General features: G+C 38.8%; 1 protein-coding gene across 2 annotated transcripts in view; it reads left to right on the top strand.

Annotated features, from left to right (window-relative positions):
* Positions 1-18,222, top strand: part of pcyt2 (phosphate cytidylyltransferase 2, ethanolamine) — a 65,262-nt gene that overhangs the window by 45,323 nt on the left and 1,717 nt on the right. For both annotated transcript variants that reach the window (XM_060844461.1, XM_060844462.1), the window contains 6 exons: positions 4,518-4,656; positions 6,191-6,273; positions 6,954-7,031; positions 7,166-7,231; positions 11,280-11,345; positions 15,263-15,351. In XM_060844461.1, the coding sequence (XP_060700444.1) occupies positions 4,518-4,656; positions 6,191-6,273; positions 6,954-7,031; positions 7,166-7,231; positions 11,280-11,345; positions 15,263-15,351 (521 nt within the window). The remainder of the gene's footprint in view (positions 1-4,517; positions 4,657-6,190; positions 6,274-6,953; positions 7,032-7,165; positions 7,232-11,279; positions 11,346-15,262; positions 15,352-18,222) is intronic.

Below are 18,222 nucleotides of genomic sequence, written 5' to 3'. Positions count from 1 at the left end.
TATAAATGACAAAAAGTAGAGGGCCCAGCACCGATCCTTGTGGCACTCCACTGGATACAGGCCTCCAGTCTGACAAAACAACCCTCCACCACCACCCTCTACCTTTTGAGCCAGTTCTGTATCCAAATGGCTAGTTCTCCCTGTATTCCATGAGATCTAACCTTGCTAATCAGTCTCCCATGGGGAACCTTGTCAAATGCCTTACTGAAGTCCTTATAGATCACATCTACTGCTCTGCCCTCATCAATCCTCTTTGTTACTTCTTCAAAAAACTCAATCAAGTTTGTGAGACATGATTTCCCATGCACAAAGCCATGTTGACTATCCCGAATCAATCCTTGCCTTTCCAAATACATGTACATCCTGTCCCTCAGGATTCCCTCCAACAACTTGCCCACCACCGATGTCAGGCTCACCGGCCAGTAGTTCCCTGGCTTGTCTTTACCACCCTTCTTAAGCAGTGGCACCACGTTTGCCAACCTCCAGTCTTCTGGCACCTCACCTGTGACTATCGATGATACAAATATCTCCGCAAGAGGCCCAGCAATCACTTCTCTAGCTTCCCAGAGAGTTCTCGGGTACACCTGATCAGGTCCTGGGGATTTATCCACTTTTAACGTTTCAAAACATCCAGCACTTCCTCCTCTGTAATCTGGACATTTTGCAAGATGTCACCATCTATTTCCCTACAGTCTATATCTTCCATATACTTTTCCACAGTAAATACTGATGCAAAATATTCATTTAGTACCTCCCCCATTTTCTGTGGCTCCGCACATAGGCCGCCTTGCTGATCTTTCGAGGGGCCCTATTCTCTCCCTAGTTACCCTTTTTTTGTCCTTAATATATTTGTAAAAACCCTTTGGATTCTCCTTAATTCTATTTGCCAAAGCTATCTCATGTCCCCTTTTTGCCCTCCTGATTTTCTTCTTAAGTATACTCCTACTGCCTTTATACTCTTTTCTAAGGATTCACTCGATCTATCCTGTCTACCTGACCTATGCTTCCTTTTTTTTTCTTAACCAAACGCTCAATTTCTTTAGTCATCCAACATTCCCTATACCTACCAGTCTTGGCTTTCACCCTGACAGGAATATACTTTCTCTGGATTTCTTTCACAACTGCCGAGGGAGCTGTAAATCCTTCCCCAGTTAGCTTCGGGCCTGTCCGGTGTTTTCAAGTGTCCCAAGCATTGAGGCTTGGCCTTTACTTCTCCGTTGTCATTCTTGCACACTCAAAAGGATTTAAACGTTTGTATTAACATTTAACAATAATTCTTTCCAAAAAAACTAAGTGGGCAATGAAAAAAAATCTTAATACCCTGGGTTGGGATGCAGAGTTCAGCAAAGATGATTCATGCAGATTGCTGTCCTCTTGAATTCCTGGGCACTGTTTTGATAGACATAGTGATTTTAAAAATGTTTGGGGTCTTGCGTACCGATTTTAAATAATTAAAGAACAAAATAGATATTAAAAAGGATGGTTTATTTGGAGCAAAAAAGTGGGTTATAAACAAAGAGCAGCAAAATGAAAGTGAACACTTTTTTTCACACTCCATTTGGCTTTAAATTGAATCAATAATTCAAGGGGGACCTGTATTTTTTTGGGTTCAGAAAAAAAAAAGAGGATCTCCTTGAAACCCAACATTCTGATTGGGCTGGACAGACTAATGTAAGGACGGTTTCTTTTGTTTTCCCCTCTGCCCTAGGGGTCCAGAATAAGAGGTCACCATCTCAGGCTGTGTGGTAGATCATTTGGAACTAAGGGGAGCAGCAATGTGTCACTCAGTTGGTGGTAAACCTGTAGGAGACTCTACCACAGAAAGCTGTGGAGGGCAAGTCAATGCATTTGAGGAAGAAATGGATCTCTAGAAACTAAAGATATTGAGGAAAATAGTGAGCGCAGGAGCAGATTTTGGACTGCGTTGAGGAGGAACTTATTCACACAAAGGGCTATGAATCCTTAGGAATTCCATGCCTAGTGAAGCAGTTGAGGCTATCCTGTTAAATCTTTTTAAGGCAAAGATAGATTTTTAAACAATCAAGGAGTTGAGGGTTATGATGAGTGTAAGGGTAAGTGGACCTGAGTCCACAAAAAGAACAGCTCAGTGGACCTACTTTTGCTTCGTTTCCATGAGTGTGAAGTAACGTCTCTTCTAACCTGAAAAGTCATCTGATACGGAAGTTTCTGTATGTGCTTAGTATAACTCGTTCCCCATCTCCATCTCCATCTGTTTGTACAGTTTCAAAAAATTAAAATTGAATTTTAGTTGAACTCACTCCTTAAGTCACAGAGCTCTCTACCACATCTTGATAATCACTCCTCTTAGAAGATGGGATTCATTTTACAGAACATGTGTTGCAAAAGGCATCACTTTACAAATATTAATATTAGTTTATAAATACAAAGGTCATGATAATCATAGGGCCAACTCAATCACTGGTATGGGTTTCTTTTGGGTTATGTTTAAGGATGGTGCATGAATGGAACAAGCTGCCAGGGGAGATGGTGTCGATGGGTAAAGTTACAACATTTACAAGGCATCTGAATCAGTGCATGAACAGGAAAGGTTTAAAGCCATGTAGGCAAACACTGGTAAATGGAACTAGATCACCTTAGGATATTTGGCACTGACCTGTTGGACCAAAAGGTGTGTTTCTATGCTGTACAAGTCTATGACTCCAACTTCCAGATTGTGCTTCTGACTATACTTCATTTCTATTCTGCTTGATCTATAGCAAACATGATTGCTTTCAGCTACAAGAGGAATATAAGAAATAGGATATACCTCCATGTATCATCTTTTCATACACCTCAGTAAATTATTCTTCAATCAGTGGTCCAGGAGTCTTCCCACAAAAACATGCACTGCACTGTACGTATTGAGGACACCAGTTCTGACTGTTTTGGTGACCAGAATGGAGTGAAACAGTGCTGTGTCTTAGCCCCACTGATATCATCGTCTTTATGTCGAAATTTTCCTTCCCTGCAGATTTGGAAGGCATTTATCTACACATTTGGTAGCATGATGATCTCTACAATCAATCTAGACAGGCAAACCAGAATAAAAATATAATGTATTTTTGATAATAATACCACCTCTATGCTAATGTCGCACGCAAACCACTTACAAACACTTTTTTATTTCCCCGTGCCTGTAACTTGTTTTCCCTGACTACAAGTATCAGTGAACTGTGGTCATTTAGCCAGGCTGTGCTGGTTTCACTCAATAACTCCCTGATGGGAGGAGTTAACATTCTGCTACTTTGGCTTTCACCAAAACCCATCTGTCTGTTAGCACAGAACTTAATACTTTAGTAAACAAAGCAGATATCCGGTTTCCTGATTCCAAAAAGGTGCAATGAGCAACTTTTTAAGATGAATCCTGGGATGCATACGTTGGGATGAGGCCTATGTTTTTAATATCATGATGCACGTTATGAAACGTGACAACTTGTGGCTATGATGAAGCAACTGGATTCAGATGCCCAAAAGTATGCATAAAGGATACTTGTAAGCAAGGTATGAAGTCCTTAAACATTGTTTGAACGTTTGGGCCGTACTGGTGGAAGACTGAAGATGCACCACCGTGATCATCTGCTTGGTAATGGGTGACTATAACAAAACCAATATCTGATAGCCGCCTTTCATCTGGCAATTTAAAGCAGAACCTGCCTGTCACAAATTGCTCTCACCAGCAAGAAGGATGACCAATTAATTGCAAATTACTTTAATTTGCTGCACAACCATCATGTTGCATAGATAGGATGCTAAGAAAAACCTAAACAAATTAGAGGAACTTTCAGATGTAGATTTTGATCAATAATTTCCATTGTTTGAAATAGAACTGATTGCAAACATTCCCTAAGGTAAGTGCTAAATTAAAGCTTAGTTGGAAAGAAAATACTAGTCTGGAAGTTGTCTTGCAGTCACGTAAGCTTTTTAGCCTTTCAGAGAATAAATCGCGCAGAGGCTTGGAAGTAGTCTATCCTAAAATGTCAGAGGCATTTAACAGAAGGCTTTTAGCTTAAATAAAGAGTGGGAGTTTGTGCTATAAATGTGACAAGTAAAACCTTGTTTTTGAATGATTGTTCATAAATCTTGGCAAAGTGTGAACAAATTAGATGTACTGAATGTACACTAAGAATGAAGAATCGTTTGTTTTTTTTAGTACATTTTGTAGTCAATATTTTGTTAACTCATTTGTTTTTAATGTAATGTTGATCAAATGTTTAGTGCTAAATGACACTTCATTCCAAAATTTAACTATTTTAAAATGACTCCAACTAATAAAATCAAATGAGAAAGATTGTATCTTTGTTGAATGTATCTTTGGTTCATTGAGATTTACACTAAGTAATTATCCCAATATAGCCTAATAAAGATTAACTTTGCTTGCAAGGTCTAGAGATAAAGTATATGATGTATCATTTGTTTTCTGATTTAACAAAAAGCTATATAAATACAATATAAAGTCATTGCACGCATCCTAAAATTTTTTTTTCTTTGTTTGAAAGGGGCCGAAAGGTCACAGCCCCTGGACTGGAGTATCTCAATTTTTGCAGACTTCCCAAAAAATTATTCAATTTGCTTCTGGAAAAGAGCCTGAACCAAATGACACTATAATTTACGTGGCAGGAGCATTTGACTTGTTCCGTATCCTTATTGAGTTAATTTTTGTTGATGTTAAAGCTTCTCTGTTCTGTAGTGTATAAAGTGTATTAATTTTAAATATCTTGTAACATCACGTTATAGTCCAACAGGTTTATTTGGAAGTACAAGCTTTCAGAGCACTGTTCCTTTGTCAGGTAGCTAGTTGAGTAGGATCGTAGGACACAATTTATTGCAAAAGATCATAATGTCATACACTGATGCATTATATTGAACAAACCTACATTGCTGTTAAGTCTTTCATCTTTTAGAATGGGCTGGAGGTTTCCATTCATTAATATGTAAATCCCAGAACAACTTTCAAGTCACATTCCCAAGATACTTTTATGTAAAACCTTAAGTTAATATCTCTGCTCGGACCATGCATTAAAGGTGTGAGGTTAGGTTAGGTTAAATTAGATTCCCTACAGTATGATCTTTATCAGTTTGAAGGTATTCCAGTCTTAGATTAGATTAGATTAGACTTACAGTGTGGAAACAGGCCCTTCGGCCCAACAAGTCCACACCGACCCGCCGAAGCGAAACCCACCCATACCCCTACATTTACCCCTTACCTAACACTACGGGCAATTTAGCATGGCCAATTCACCTGACCCGCACATCTTTGGACTGTGGGAGGAAACCGGAGCACCCGGAGGAAACCCACGCAGACACGGGGAGAACGTGCAAACTCCACACAGTCGGTCGCCTGAGTCGGGAATTGAACCCGGGTCTCAGGCGCTGTGAGGCAGCAGTGCTAACCACTGTGCCACCGTGCCGCCCAAATTTGCTTTTGCAGATACATTGTGTGCTTTTTAAACAAAATGGAATGTATCTGCAAATACAGTTTTGCAAATGCATATTGTATAATCCATGTGACATTTTATAAATTCCTACTTTGGAAATAGAACCAGTCTGACTCAAAATTGGAATGCGTGCAGACTCTAACCTCACACCTTTCAATGCATTGTCGGAGCTGAGATGTCACTTTTTAAAAAATAAAACCTTAGTTATCTTGGGAATGTGACTTTAAGTCAGAGATGTGCAGCACGGAAACAGACCCTTTGGTCCAACTTGTCCGTGCTAACCAGAAATCTTAAATTAATCTAGTCCCATTTGCCAGCACTTTGCCAATATCCCTCTAAACAATTCTTATTCATGTACCCATCCAGATGCCTTTTAAATGCTGTAATTGTACCAGCCTCCACCACTTTCTCTAGCAGCTGATAAAACTTAAAGAAGTTCTGGAATTTACATATATTAATGAATCAAAACCTGCAGCTAATTTTAAAAGATACCAGACTTAACAGCAGTCCAAGTTTGTTCAATTTATTGCATCAGTGTATGACGCTATGATCTTGTGCTATAAATTGTGTCCTATGATCCTACTCTACTAGCTACCTGACAAAGGAGCAGCATTCCGAAAGCTAGTACTTCCAAATAAATCTGGTGGTGTGATTTTTAACTTGGTCCGGTCCAATCCAATATCAGCACCTCCAAATCATGTCTATTGATTGTCGTTCCTTTACAATTTGAAAAGATATTGGTCATGTAGACTTTCTAGAAAATGTCTACAAGTTGGCAGAAAGACCCTATATTATTGTTGGTCTGCATTTTGACCAGGTAGGTTGTAACTTAATTTTATCATCTTTACCTGTTTAAAGTTGTGATTAATTTCTAGAAAGAGGTGGTGAAAACTTTATGCATGTATGGTTTTCATTTGTTTTGTAATCACCATGTTCATTTTTATTGTTTGGGATACTGGGACATCTGCTTGAGCCTAGGTAGTGTGAACACTACAACACAATTCTGTTACAGGTTTAAATCTGCCATTTTCACGTAGCTTGATTCTGGTACAGAAAGAAAGTACATTATGTAAGCTCAAGTTGCAACATCACAATTATTTTCTACTGCATATTGATACTTGCACAATTAAACAATGGAAGATTATTTGTGGAGTAGTAACTTCCACTAACATGGTTTTTGCCCTTCTGTCAGGCGGTAATAATCAAACTGCATGATTTAAACAAGTTTTAACGTAGTTTAAGTCGTTAGGTATATGTATACTCATTTGTAATTTACAATTGGGCTATGTTTTCCTTGTGTTCCTTTTGAGTGGTGTGTCTAGCTGTCATTTTATCGTCAGTGTTCATGTTTTTGTTTTCCATTTTTGCTTTGAGTTAATCCAGCATGACTGAAGTACTTGTAGGATTAACCATTTAACTATAGGCATATGTTTTATGTTCAGTGAAAGCTTGAAATTGAGCATTGATTATTTTTATTCAACATCCTTCTTTTTGTAGGAAGTGAATCGATACAAAGGAAAGAATTACCCAATAATGAATGTGCATGAAAGGACACTAAGTGTACTGGCCTGCAGAGTGAGTGAAGTGGGATGGATTAGACTTTGAGTATATAGTGACTTTTTAAAGTTATTCTGTAGTTTTCCAGTGTGTGAACTACTTTCAATATTCATTTATTATGTATTGGTGTAATGAGTTTTTTTTCTTTTTAGTATGTATCAGAAGTAGTAATAGGAGCGCCTTATTCTGTGACTGCTGATTTACTGGATCACTTCAAGGTATGATTATTCAAGCTAAAAAATGGGCATTAGGTAAGGAAATCACTTTCAGTTTAACTGTGTAATCATTTCCCCTCAAACCCATGATGGCTGAGAGGCACCTTTTGAGATATTTGAAATCAGAAACAGAAACACAACTTGTGTTCCTACAAAACGAACGCAAGTATATAATTCTAAAATTCCTGCCCAAATCCTTGACTTGCCTTCTCGCACTACTTAAGGTATTGTTCACAACATTAGTAAACATTAATGGTATGATATTGTTCTGAAGGTGTAGAGGTATACTGTACCTTTTTAAGAGAGTTGAAAAGCCAGCAAAGCTACCTGACACAGCACAGTGTTCTGAACAAGGTAACAATGTAACATTTGGTCAAACAGCCAGCAGTAGCTGGGTTGCTGTGAGACAAAAACAATTTAAACTGGCTGAATTTGAAATTTATGTCCTAAGATACCAAACTCCAATCAGATTTGAACTTAATATTTTGATAAAATTAAAACGAATGAAACAATCTGATGTTTTGGGGTGTAAATATTGGACATTTTGAACAGTTAGCCAGAGTGGCAAAGAGAACTGCCAAAAGACCAAGACGTTGGCTTCCAGTAAGAACTTTGAGAGGCACCTCTCTGGAGGAGGGGTTTGCACAGAAAAACACATTGGAACCAACATGGAGAAAGATTCTCTTAAAATCTAAAGAAGAAACTCAGCAAAGCTGACTGGTTTTGAAACGTGATTTTTTAAAAATTGTAATTGATTTTTTTTTGTCGGACCAGTATTTTGGAGGGGGGCAGTAAAAGATGGGTTTAAAGAGAATGGAGTTGTAAATAGTTGTTAGTTAATATTCTGCTAGACTTTAAAATTTAAAATTCATAAATTTTTACTTTAAATAGTGACTTTGGGGGTAGTTCTTTGCCTCTTGAATTGTAACAGATTACATCATGGGGGAATCTTTTCTGTGTGGCTGCTTTAAATTAGCAGAGGAATTTATCCTGTGTTAGAGCAATGGTGACGGGGGTGAAAGGAGAACAAATGAAAATCTGTTTTCACAAATCTGCATCTATTTAAAAATGTTGTAAAACCAGCTTTTGCTCATTTGTAACGAAATAGCCTGACAAAACGATTTAAGGTTTCTCGACTCAGGCGACTGACTGTGTGGAGTTTGCACGTTCTCCCCGTGTCTGCGTGTCCTCCGGGTGCTCCGGTTTCCTCCCACAGTCCAAAGATGTGCGGGTCAGGTGAATTGGCCATGCTAAATTGCCCGTAGTGTTAGGTAAGGGGTAAATGTAGGGGTATGGGTGGGTTGCGCTTCGGCGGGTCAGTGTGGACTTGTTGGGCCGAAGAGCCTGTTTCCACACTAAGTAATCTAATCTAATCTAAAACAAACAAATTATTAAGCAAAAGAAATTAAGCAGAATCAACCAAACTATTTACATATCGCAGAAGTTTAAATTCCTGAAACATGGTAAAATACAATTGCACTAAACCCTTAAGCAACACTTTACAGTGCTCACATCAAAGATTCCTTTCCCTTTCACAACAATAGGGCTTAACTTTAACTGCGACTTCAATTTTGAGAATCTGATTAGCTGTTCCTGGACCTTCCATACAACTGAGATTAGACTTTCACAAGTCACAATAACTTCAGGTTTGCATCCAAACCGGTTCTGTTCTAGAACTTTTAAATTAAACTCCTTTACTCATCCACCTGTTTGGTCACCTTCTGAAAGACCTCATTAAGGTTTGTGAAACCTTTCACAGCCATGTTGACTATCCCTAATCAACAAATCTCTAAACTGTTTCTCATGATTTTTAAAAGCAAATCATCATGCCTACAGAACTACCTGCAATTTGATCCTTAAAACCCAAATATCATTAGTTCAAAACCGATATGCATCATATTCTTTCTATCACAGTCCATGCTGACTGTGGTCAGTGCATTGAGTAGAGCAGTTGAGATGTCATTTTGAGGCTCCACAGGACATTGATTAGGCAATTTTTGGAATACTGCTTGCATTTCTGATCTCCCTGCTTATAAGAAAGATGTTGTGAAACTTGAAAGTGTTCAGAAAAGATTTACAGGTATTGTCACCAGGGTTGGAGGGTTTGAGCTACAGGGAGAAGCTGAATAGGCTGGGGCTGTTTTCCTTGGCGTAGTGTAGGTTGAGGGGTGACCTTTATAGAAGTTTATAAAATCATGAGAAGCATGGATAGGATGAATAACCAAGGTCTCTTCCCCAGGGTAGAGGAGTCCAAAACTAAAGGATAGGTTGAGGGTGAGGGGAGGGAAGATTTTAAAAGGGACCTGAGCAGCAATTCTTTTTCAGAGGGTGGTGTGTGCATGGAATGAGCTGATAGAGGAAGTGGAGGAGGCATCTAGATGGGCTTTTGAATAGGAAGGGCTTAGGGGGATCTGGGCCAAATGCTGGCAAATGGGACTAGATTGATTTTAGGATATCTGGTTGATATGAATGAGTTGAACCAAAGGAACTGTTTCTATGCTGTACAGCTGTACAACTCTGAACAACTCATCTCCCAATTGTCTTTGCCATGTGGTCCTGCAATGTTTTTTTTTATTTAGGTCATTCCATTCTCTTTTGGAAGCCTTTAATTGAATTTATCTCAAGACACTCCTGACTATTCCAGGTATTAGTTAGATAAGCCTTTTCTGAACTACCTCCCAACACATTTTACATCCTTTTCTTGAATAAGGAGACCAGTGATGTACACACTTCTCCTGATATGATATTGCTGTTATCCTGTTGAGCTGAAACATGACCACCTCAAACTGGTATTTGATTCCCTTTACAGTAAATTATGCCATTATGTTAGCTTTTCTAATTACTTGATGCAGTTACATACTGACTTTAATGATTCACATTCCTTTTTTTCTGCTAATTTACCTAAGCGTGACCATTTGGTTTTTACTTGATCACTTGTAACCACTTGTTTAAATTGTGAATGAAAGAATAAATAGAATATTTCTAATGCTTCAGTACCAAAAAGATAGATAAATTATACCCTTGATGAAGTCAAATTGGGCAATTGTCTTATTGTATTGATAAACCTTAATATTGTACTTTGAGATACAACACTGTATAGTGGTAGTTTTCTGATACCCCTGAACATTTACTATGGTAGGTGGGCATATGTATGAGAGAAAGGGAGGGCAGAAAGTAAAATCAGTTTTCATAAAATAAACCTAGAGTTAAATTTAAATACTTCTCCCTGTTAAAAATGTACCTTGTCTGTAATATGAATGACAGCGTGGGTGTTTGATAGTTGGTCAGAAAATGATTCAGTTTATTGTATAGAGAATCCTGGTCCTATTAAATTCAAATTGCTTTAAAATTAAACCTTAAAATTCCGCTGAAAATCATGGAAATATTCAACAGGTCAAACAGATGGAAGAATAAGATATTAATATTTCAGATCAACAGCCCTTCTAACAGAATTAACCTTTTTTTCTAATCAACTTGTTCTGGAGTGTACTGAAGTATCTCTGGAGCTGTTGGGACTGAGCCATCTGGTCCATGGTGAAGGGCACTATACTGTACCGCAGGAGGGCCCTTACTCAGAATTAAGTTCTCTATGTTGATTTCAGCTGAGCCATTGTGCCATTAGTTTGTGGAATCATCATCCTGCACCTGGCCATTATTAAATAACATTTATTGTCCACATCTGTTCAATGTGCAGATTAAGATGCTTTTTGATATTGAGGCGCTTAGCTGGCCAACAGTTCCTATGATCGAATGACCATCAATTGGTAATATGAGGTCAACCAGTACCCTTGCACAAGGGTTAAAATCTTCAGGAAAGAGGCTGAAATGGAATGTTAAAAATCCCAATTAAAATGTACAGCCACTTCAATAATCTGAAAATATTTTGTTCTGTTTCTGATGCTTAAGGGGGATGAAATGATTACTGACATCAAAGAACTTGAACCTTGAAGCTAAGCCATATCCAAACTGTTTTCTGTTACTCATTAATCTATTCAGTATGAAGTGATGAATGAGCTTTGTGAACTGTTTGCTAATGGTATTTTTTTTCCAGGTTGACTTAGTTTGTCATGGAAAGACAGAAGTTATCGCTGACAAGGATGGTTCAGACCCATATGCTGTAAGTTAAGTTTTGTCATCTGAACTCTTTTTTTTTATAAAGATAATACTTATTACAAGCGCTGCATGAATGAAAAATTCCTTGTTTGAAGAATATCTGATTGGCCCCCCAGAAATCAGATAAATTGAATAATGTTCAGACCTTAAGGGCTCATCTAATGTACAATACTTAAAACAAGCCTCAACTCTATCAATTAGTGAGAATGAGAACTGACTAGAACAATGATTGGGGAAGTTGTTAGCATGGGAGAGACTACTCCTCCAGTCAGATTATTTCTCCCATGCCTACTGTTCCAGATCCTCAAATCACACTTGTGCTGCTCCTCCAGAGACGAATCTGAGTGGACATTGAGGTGCAGTCATTGTAGCTAGCCTGCTATTACCAAACAGGAAACTGTTGGCTTCACCAACCCAATTGCATTTTGACCAGCTGCTGGTTGAGGATTCTGACCTGTTTAAAAATCATCTTTGAGGGGCAGAGGGCAGTGGTGGAGTTGAGTGCTAGAAAGCCTGGAATATCTTTATCAGTAATTGACAGGAACCACCCAGCCAGCTTTGCACCAGCCCACTGTAGGTTGTCAGCCAAGTAGATGGAGGCAGGGTTCTTGGCTGATTTGGTAACAACCCAGATGAGTTGCAGGATGTAATTTTGAATGGAGGTGAGAAATGGAGAAAATTTGCAGATTCATCAGTTAGTGAAAGGATTAAGAGGACTGGTAGTATAACATAGCTTGCCAGTTAATGATGGAGATCTGGGCCTTCCATTAAGAAGCCTCGGTCTGTTAACTGTTGCATCTGGAGGTGAAAGAACTCTGACAGCTCCATGAATTTCTTTATCATCTAGGCTCTTGCTGGTTGTAACTGGTACATTGACAATTGCTGCCTGCATTTTGGATATTTAATGTTAGCTTGCTTTACATTTTCATGTCTGATGTTTTGCATATATTTTTGACCCTATTAATGAGTTTTTTTTCGAAGCATCAAATTTGTTTGATCCCTTTTAGATAAAATCGGCGATTGTGCCTAATCTTCAGGTTTATGAGAACCAAGCTCTTGCACATTGGGCAAGTCTGTTCTTTCTAAGATCAGTACCATATTTCTTTAAAGTATCTGATATTGTTTAACCCGTTCTTTCAATTGGCATTTTTGACCTTTTAAGTGACAGCATTAGCAGCATATAGATGTGCTATTTATCATCTTTGTAGTAATCTAGGGATATCTTGAGTGCTAATTTGTCTTGCTCATAGATGCACATAAATTTGACCAATATTAGTAAGAACATTAAATCCACCATAATATTTGAGCTGCTTAAGTTTCGTGCTAGTTTCTAAGGGTAATTGTGAATCTAATGTAAACACCATTTATTAACAATGATCATCTGCATTCCACCACTGTATGCTTCATGCACATAAGACTTGAATGATCAAATACTGTGTATTGACAAACTGTCTGTAAAATTGATCAAAAAGATTTATTGGCATAGCATCTAGTATGTTGAGTGAAGGTAGTTGCTAATTTTGTGGTTAGCTTTGCTGTTGCAACTTTTTGATATACTAATTAGCCATGATCCACCAAGAGCTATATGTATATTAGGTAAAAACAATGACTGCAGATGCTGGAAACCAGATTCTGGATTAGAGGTCCTGGAAAAGCACAGCAGTTTAGGCAGCATCCAAGGGAGCAGTAAAATCGACGTTTCGGGCAAAAGCCCTTCATCAGAAATACATTGTCAACACCGTTTCATGATATTTTAAAGACTAAGTTGTCAAGACTTTTTTTGTAATAAAAATGCAAGTTTACTTGTTTACAGCAATAGTATGCTGATGGTTGCAGCTGTTAAGAACAAATACAGGAAAAAGGAAAAATGCTGCACATTGCTAAGCCTTTTTTTTACTTAAAAGGCATGGATTCAAGTTCTTGTGAATTTGAGATGCTCCCTTTTTATGCCCAGGAGCTGCTAAAAGGCAAATCAAGTTTGTACACTAAAGGATACATTCAGTTTGTACCAAGAGATGACCTTGAAACGTTACCCGTGTATGATGTATGCATGTATGAATTGCATTGAATCCTGAAATGAATTTTGTGATGTTATGCAAATACACTAGAACACAAATAGGGGAGGTGATGGCTTTGTGCTATTATTGCTGCACTGCTAATCCATAAACTCAGCTGTTCTCGTGGCCTGGATTCAAATTTGAATTCAGTTTTGTAAAAATCTGGCTCACTCAGTTGTTCAGAGAGGCAAGTTGCAATACTTACACTTACATGTGATTCCAGGCCTGCAGCACTGAGGTTGACACTCAACTATTGTATGAAATGGCCCAGCTAGCCACTTAATTGTATCAGACGCTATGATGTCCATGTAAAGCATGTGGACTGCAGCGGTTCAAGAAGGCAGCTCACCAGCACCTTCTCAAGGGCACCTGTGGATGGGCAACAAATGATGGCCAAGTAGTAGATTTTTAATTCTCAAACCTATTGAGAATTAGGGTAACTATTAAGCTTAGGTGAGTTGGAACCCATATGTCTCTGACTTGAAGTTAATTTCTTTCTGTGGAAGATTTGTAGAGCCTTAGGAGAATTGCTTATCAGCAGTTATAGTTTCCTGGGCAGTCTCTTTAGAGTCATGTGTCAAGAATACCACATGGTCTTGAGATGCAACTTCAATCCAAGGTGGTCCAACAGCTGTCTGTCCACTGGAGTGTCCAAATCATTATTTCTAATTTCATTCACTTGAAGTTGCATTTTTAAAAAAACTAACATTCATGACCAATTAAAGTACTTAATTCCTTGTCACAAAAAAGTTTCAGCTCTTATTCTTCGTTCTGCCTTTATTCTTCCCTGAGAGAGACAGAAAGGGAAAGAAGTTGCAGGGATGTGGCAAGTGTGATTAGCTGAGTTGCTTTTGCAATTACTAAGCCATGTGGCACCTCGTAGTGCTACATCATGAGTAGAGAGTGGAAGAAAGTAAATGTCTTACTGGGGATAATGACATCATTGGCAACAAGGAGTGATTGAGGAATCAACAGCTTCAGCAGTATTGTAGACAATCACAGTATCACATTCAGGAGTTTGAAACTTTGACTTTGGAATGAGATTTGCAAGGTGGTCTCTGAACACTTATTTTTAAGCCCTTTAAAATCCTTGGGGAGCATATTTGAACAAAAGTTTGCACTTGCTTCCTTCATTACTCATTCCAACCCAAAGCCAAGCATTTTGCCCTTTTTTAAAAAAGAGAAATCACCAAATATGGCTAGACTTTATTAAGCACTTCTTTGCATTCTGCATTCCTATAGAAGAACCACTTCAACATCGTACGTATGTTAAATGTTAAGAACACGTATTGGTTATTTATAGACCTTAATACTAGATTTCTCCAATTGCTTAAGAGTACTGCTAATTTTGGCAGTCACAAAGGCAGCTTTCCTTGCATATCTATCAAAATCTGGGATAAACTGTCAGTAACGTCTTCACTGGGCTAAATATGAGCTAAATATTTAATGTGGTTTTTACTACTGATGTTCCATATATGTAGGCAAGAATCTGTATCTTAAGTAATTTTATTCTTTTCAGATTCCTGCAGCATGTTCCACATTTTGACTGGATGTGCAAAGACGTGTGTATACAGGCTGACCTTTTACTTTATTGCATATTCCTTCATTCAAGTTCACATAATCAAATCAGTGATTCACTTTTAAACCTAAACATCTTGATCCAAGCCACATTTCTTTAATATTGATGCAGACATTTTTTTGCCACCTGAGAAAAGTGCAAGAGGTTTTATGTGCTTGATATTCTAAAGGGAGTGAAGATGCCAAATGGTAGTTTTAGTAAACATAAGCAAAAATTTTTAAATTCTTAATTGTTTTGCCTATTTCTTGTGTTCAAGTTGTTCATCACATCTTACTTTCCTTGCAGGAGCCTAAACGGCGCAACATCTTCAAATCCATCAATAGTGGGAATGATCTCACTACGGACCACATTGTTCAAAGAATAATCAAGAACAGGTGGGAAAACTATTCTGTTTTGAGTAGACCAAACTCCCTGCAAATATATCAAGATGATAGCCTCGACCCAAGTGTTTATTTTGAAAGCAAATGTAAGGTGCTATGTTCCGGATGTAATTCAGTTAGTCACACTATTCTTCTTTAAACAAAACACACTTTAATCCAGTTAAAATACAAGCAAAGGAAAGAAGAATTGATATAACTTTAAATCTTAGAAAACCAAACAGAATAATAGATTATTTAACTACTAAACAGCACTATTGTAATGTCCAGTAAACGCACAATTGACAAAGACAAAATCAATAAAACTGATTTTCTGCTGTCAGAATTGCATGTGAGACAGAACCCAAGCTTTTAGCTGTATCAGAAAGATATAGCTGCTTCCACAACCAGCTTCAAAACCCAGCAACTAGTGAAAGTTCAACTAAAATCTTTGTTCTATGGGAGTCTGACTCCAACCATTCATGCTGCAACTATAGTTTCAACCTTTTTAAATAAAAAAAACGCAAAGCCTCCCAAGATGTTTACTTTATTAACTTGAAGGATTCGGCTCAGCCCCCACGGCTCAAAATCTCTCCCAAAAAAAACCAGGACAAAATGCACCTCTAAAAGCCATAGTATTGTCACATTACCCTTTTCTCAATCTCCTTGATTACCTACCCCTTTCATCCTACTCATTCTGTCTCTGTCTTCTGCCTGCTCACTCTGACTGTGTATCTCTCTGTCTTGACTCAACATCAACTCTGCTTTTGTCTGACAGACTTGCTGAGTTTCTGCTGCAATTTGTTTTTTAAAGATCTCCAGCATCCACACTTCCTTGTTTTCTGTTAGGATAGTGGGGAGGAAGCGGGGAGGTTGCACGACAACTTGAACAGGCTAGGAGAATGAAGTGGCAGATGGAATACAGTGTGGGAAAGTGTGAGGTTATAACTTTGGTAGGAAGAACACCAACATAGACTATTTTATAAATGTGGGAAAGCTTGGAAAAACTGAAGCACAAAGGGACTTGGGAGTCCTAATTCAGGATTCTCTTAAGGTTAGCATGCATGTTCACTTGGCAGTTAGGAAGGAAAATGCAATCTTAGCACTTCAAGAGGACCAGAATACAAGAGCAGAGATGTACTGCTGAGGCTGTATAAAGCTCTGGTCAGATCATATTTCGAACATAGGGGGCCCAAAATGGCTCACAATCTGAAGAGTGAATTGGCCTTGGAAAAGTTCCAGATGAGATTTACAAGAATGATCTCTGGGATAAATGGCTTGTCATATGAGGAGCAGTTAGATTTAGATTAGACTTAGTGTGGAAACAGGCCCTTCGGCCCAACAAGTCCGCACCGACCCGCCGAAGCGCAACCCACCCATACCCCTACATATACCCCTTACCTAACACTACAGGCAATTTAGCACGGCCAATTCACCTGACCCGCACATCTTTGGACTGTGGGAGGAAACCGGAGCACCCGGAGGAAACCCATGCAGACACGGGGAGAATGTGCAAACTCCACACAGTCAGTCGCCTGAGGCGGGAATTGAACCCAGGTCCCTGGCGCTGTGAGGCAGCAGTGCTAACCACTGTGCCACCGTGCTGCCCTCTCAGTTGATGGTCTGTACTAGTTGGAGTTTAGAAGGATGTGGAATGGGGGTGGGGGGGTGGGGGGAAGTGGTGTCTGATTTGAAACTTAAAGGATGCTCAGAGGCCTGGATACAGTGGATGTGTGGAAGATATTTCCACTAGTCTGAGAAACTAGGCCTGAGGGCAAAGCCTCTGCTTGAAGAGACAACATTTTTGGAGCTGACGTGAGGTGGAATTTCTTCAACTTGAGAGTAGTTGATGTGTGGAACTCATTGCCACAGAGGCCTGTAGAGGCCACGTCATTTGAGTGTATTTAAGACCAAGGTTACAGGGAAAAGGTAGGAGAAGGGGCTTCAGAAATGTATCAGCCATGATTGAATGGTGGAGCAGGCACGATGGACCTATCAATGGCCTAATTCTCCTACTATCTCTTATGGACGTTGAAACTAAAGTATATTGTTGGGGAGCGTTAAGGGAATTTTGAGCTTAACTAATCCATCGTGTACATGTCCTTGGGGGGAAAGCATTGATAGAAACTTTGTGGGAGCTTTGATAGATTAGATTAGATTAGATTAGATTTCCTACAGTGTGGAAACAAGTCCACACTGACCCTCTGAAGAGTAACTGCCTCCCTCTGACTAATGCACCTAACACTGGACAATTTTAGCATGGCCAATTCACCTGACCTGCACATCTTTGGATTGTGAAGGAAACCGGAGCATCCAGAGGAAACCCACATGGGGAAATGTGCAAACTCCACACAGTCACCCAAGGCTGGAATCAAACCTTGGGACCCTGACGCTGTGAGGCAGCAGTGCTAACCACTGAGCCACCATGCTGCCCCAATGTGCTTTACAAATACATTGTATACCTGATCCGTAATTGTTTGAATTTAAAATGGGGGTGGGGGGGGGGAGAAAGGTATAAAATCCAACTTTCTAAATGTTTGGCAATTTCAAAACTATTGTAATTACATGACATTTTCATAACTGTTGCAATGTTTAACTAGAAAACATGGCTTAATATATTGTTTTATAACTCTGTTTTAGGTTCAATAGTTTTTTGTTAGATTCAGATTTCTTTCATTCTGTTCCAGCTTTGTGCACAAATCTGGTTAATTGTCATAAAGTGGATGGGAAGAATGTTTCACTTAGTCCAAATATCTCTTGTTTGGGCCTAAATTTGTGTATCTAACCAAAAAGCATTCCAGCAAAAACGACAATTAACAGGCCAAATGTCAAGAATATATTTCCTTTTGCATCTGTGTAGCCTTAACTTTTGGTAGGGAGGAGGGAATA

This window comes from Hemiscyllium ocellatum, chromosome 25, assembly GCF_020745735.1.
Source record: "Hemiscyllium ocellatum isolate sHemOce1 chromosome 25, sHemOce1.pat.X.cur, whole genome shotgun sequence".
Taxonomy (NCBI): domain Eukaryota; kingdom Metazoa; phylum Chordata; class Chondrichthyes; order Orectolobiformes; family Hemiscylliidae; genus Hemiscyllium; species Hemiscyllium ocellatum.
Note: the sequence above shows the minus strand (reverse complement) of the source record. Positions and strands in the feature narration are given on the sequence as shown.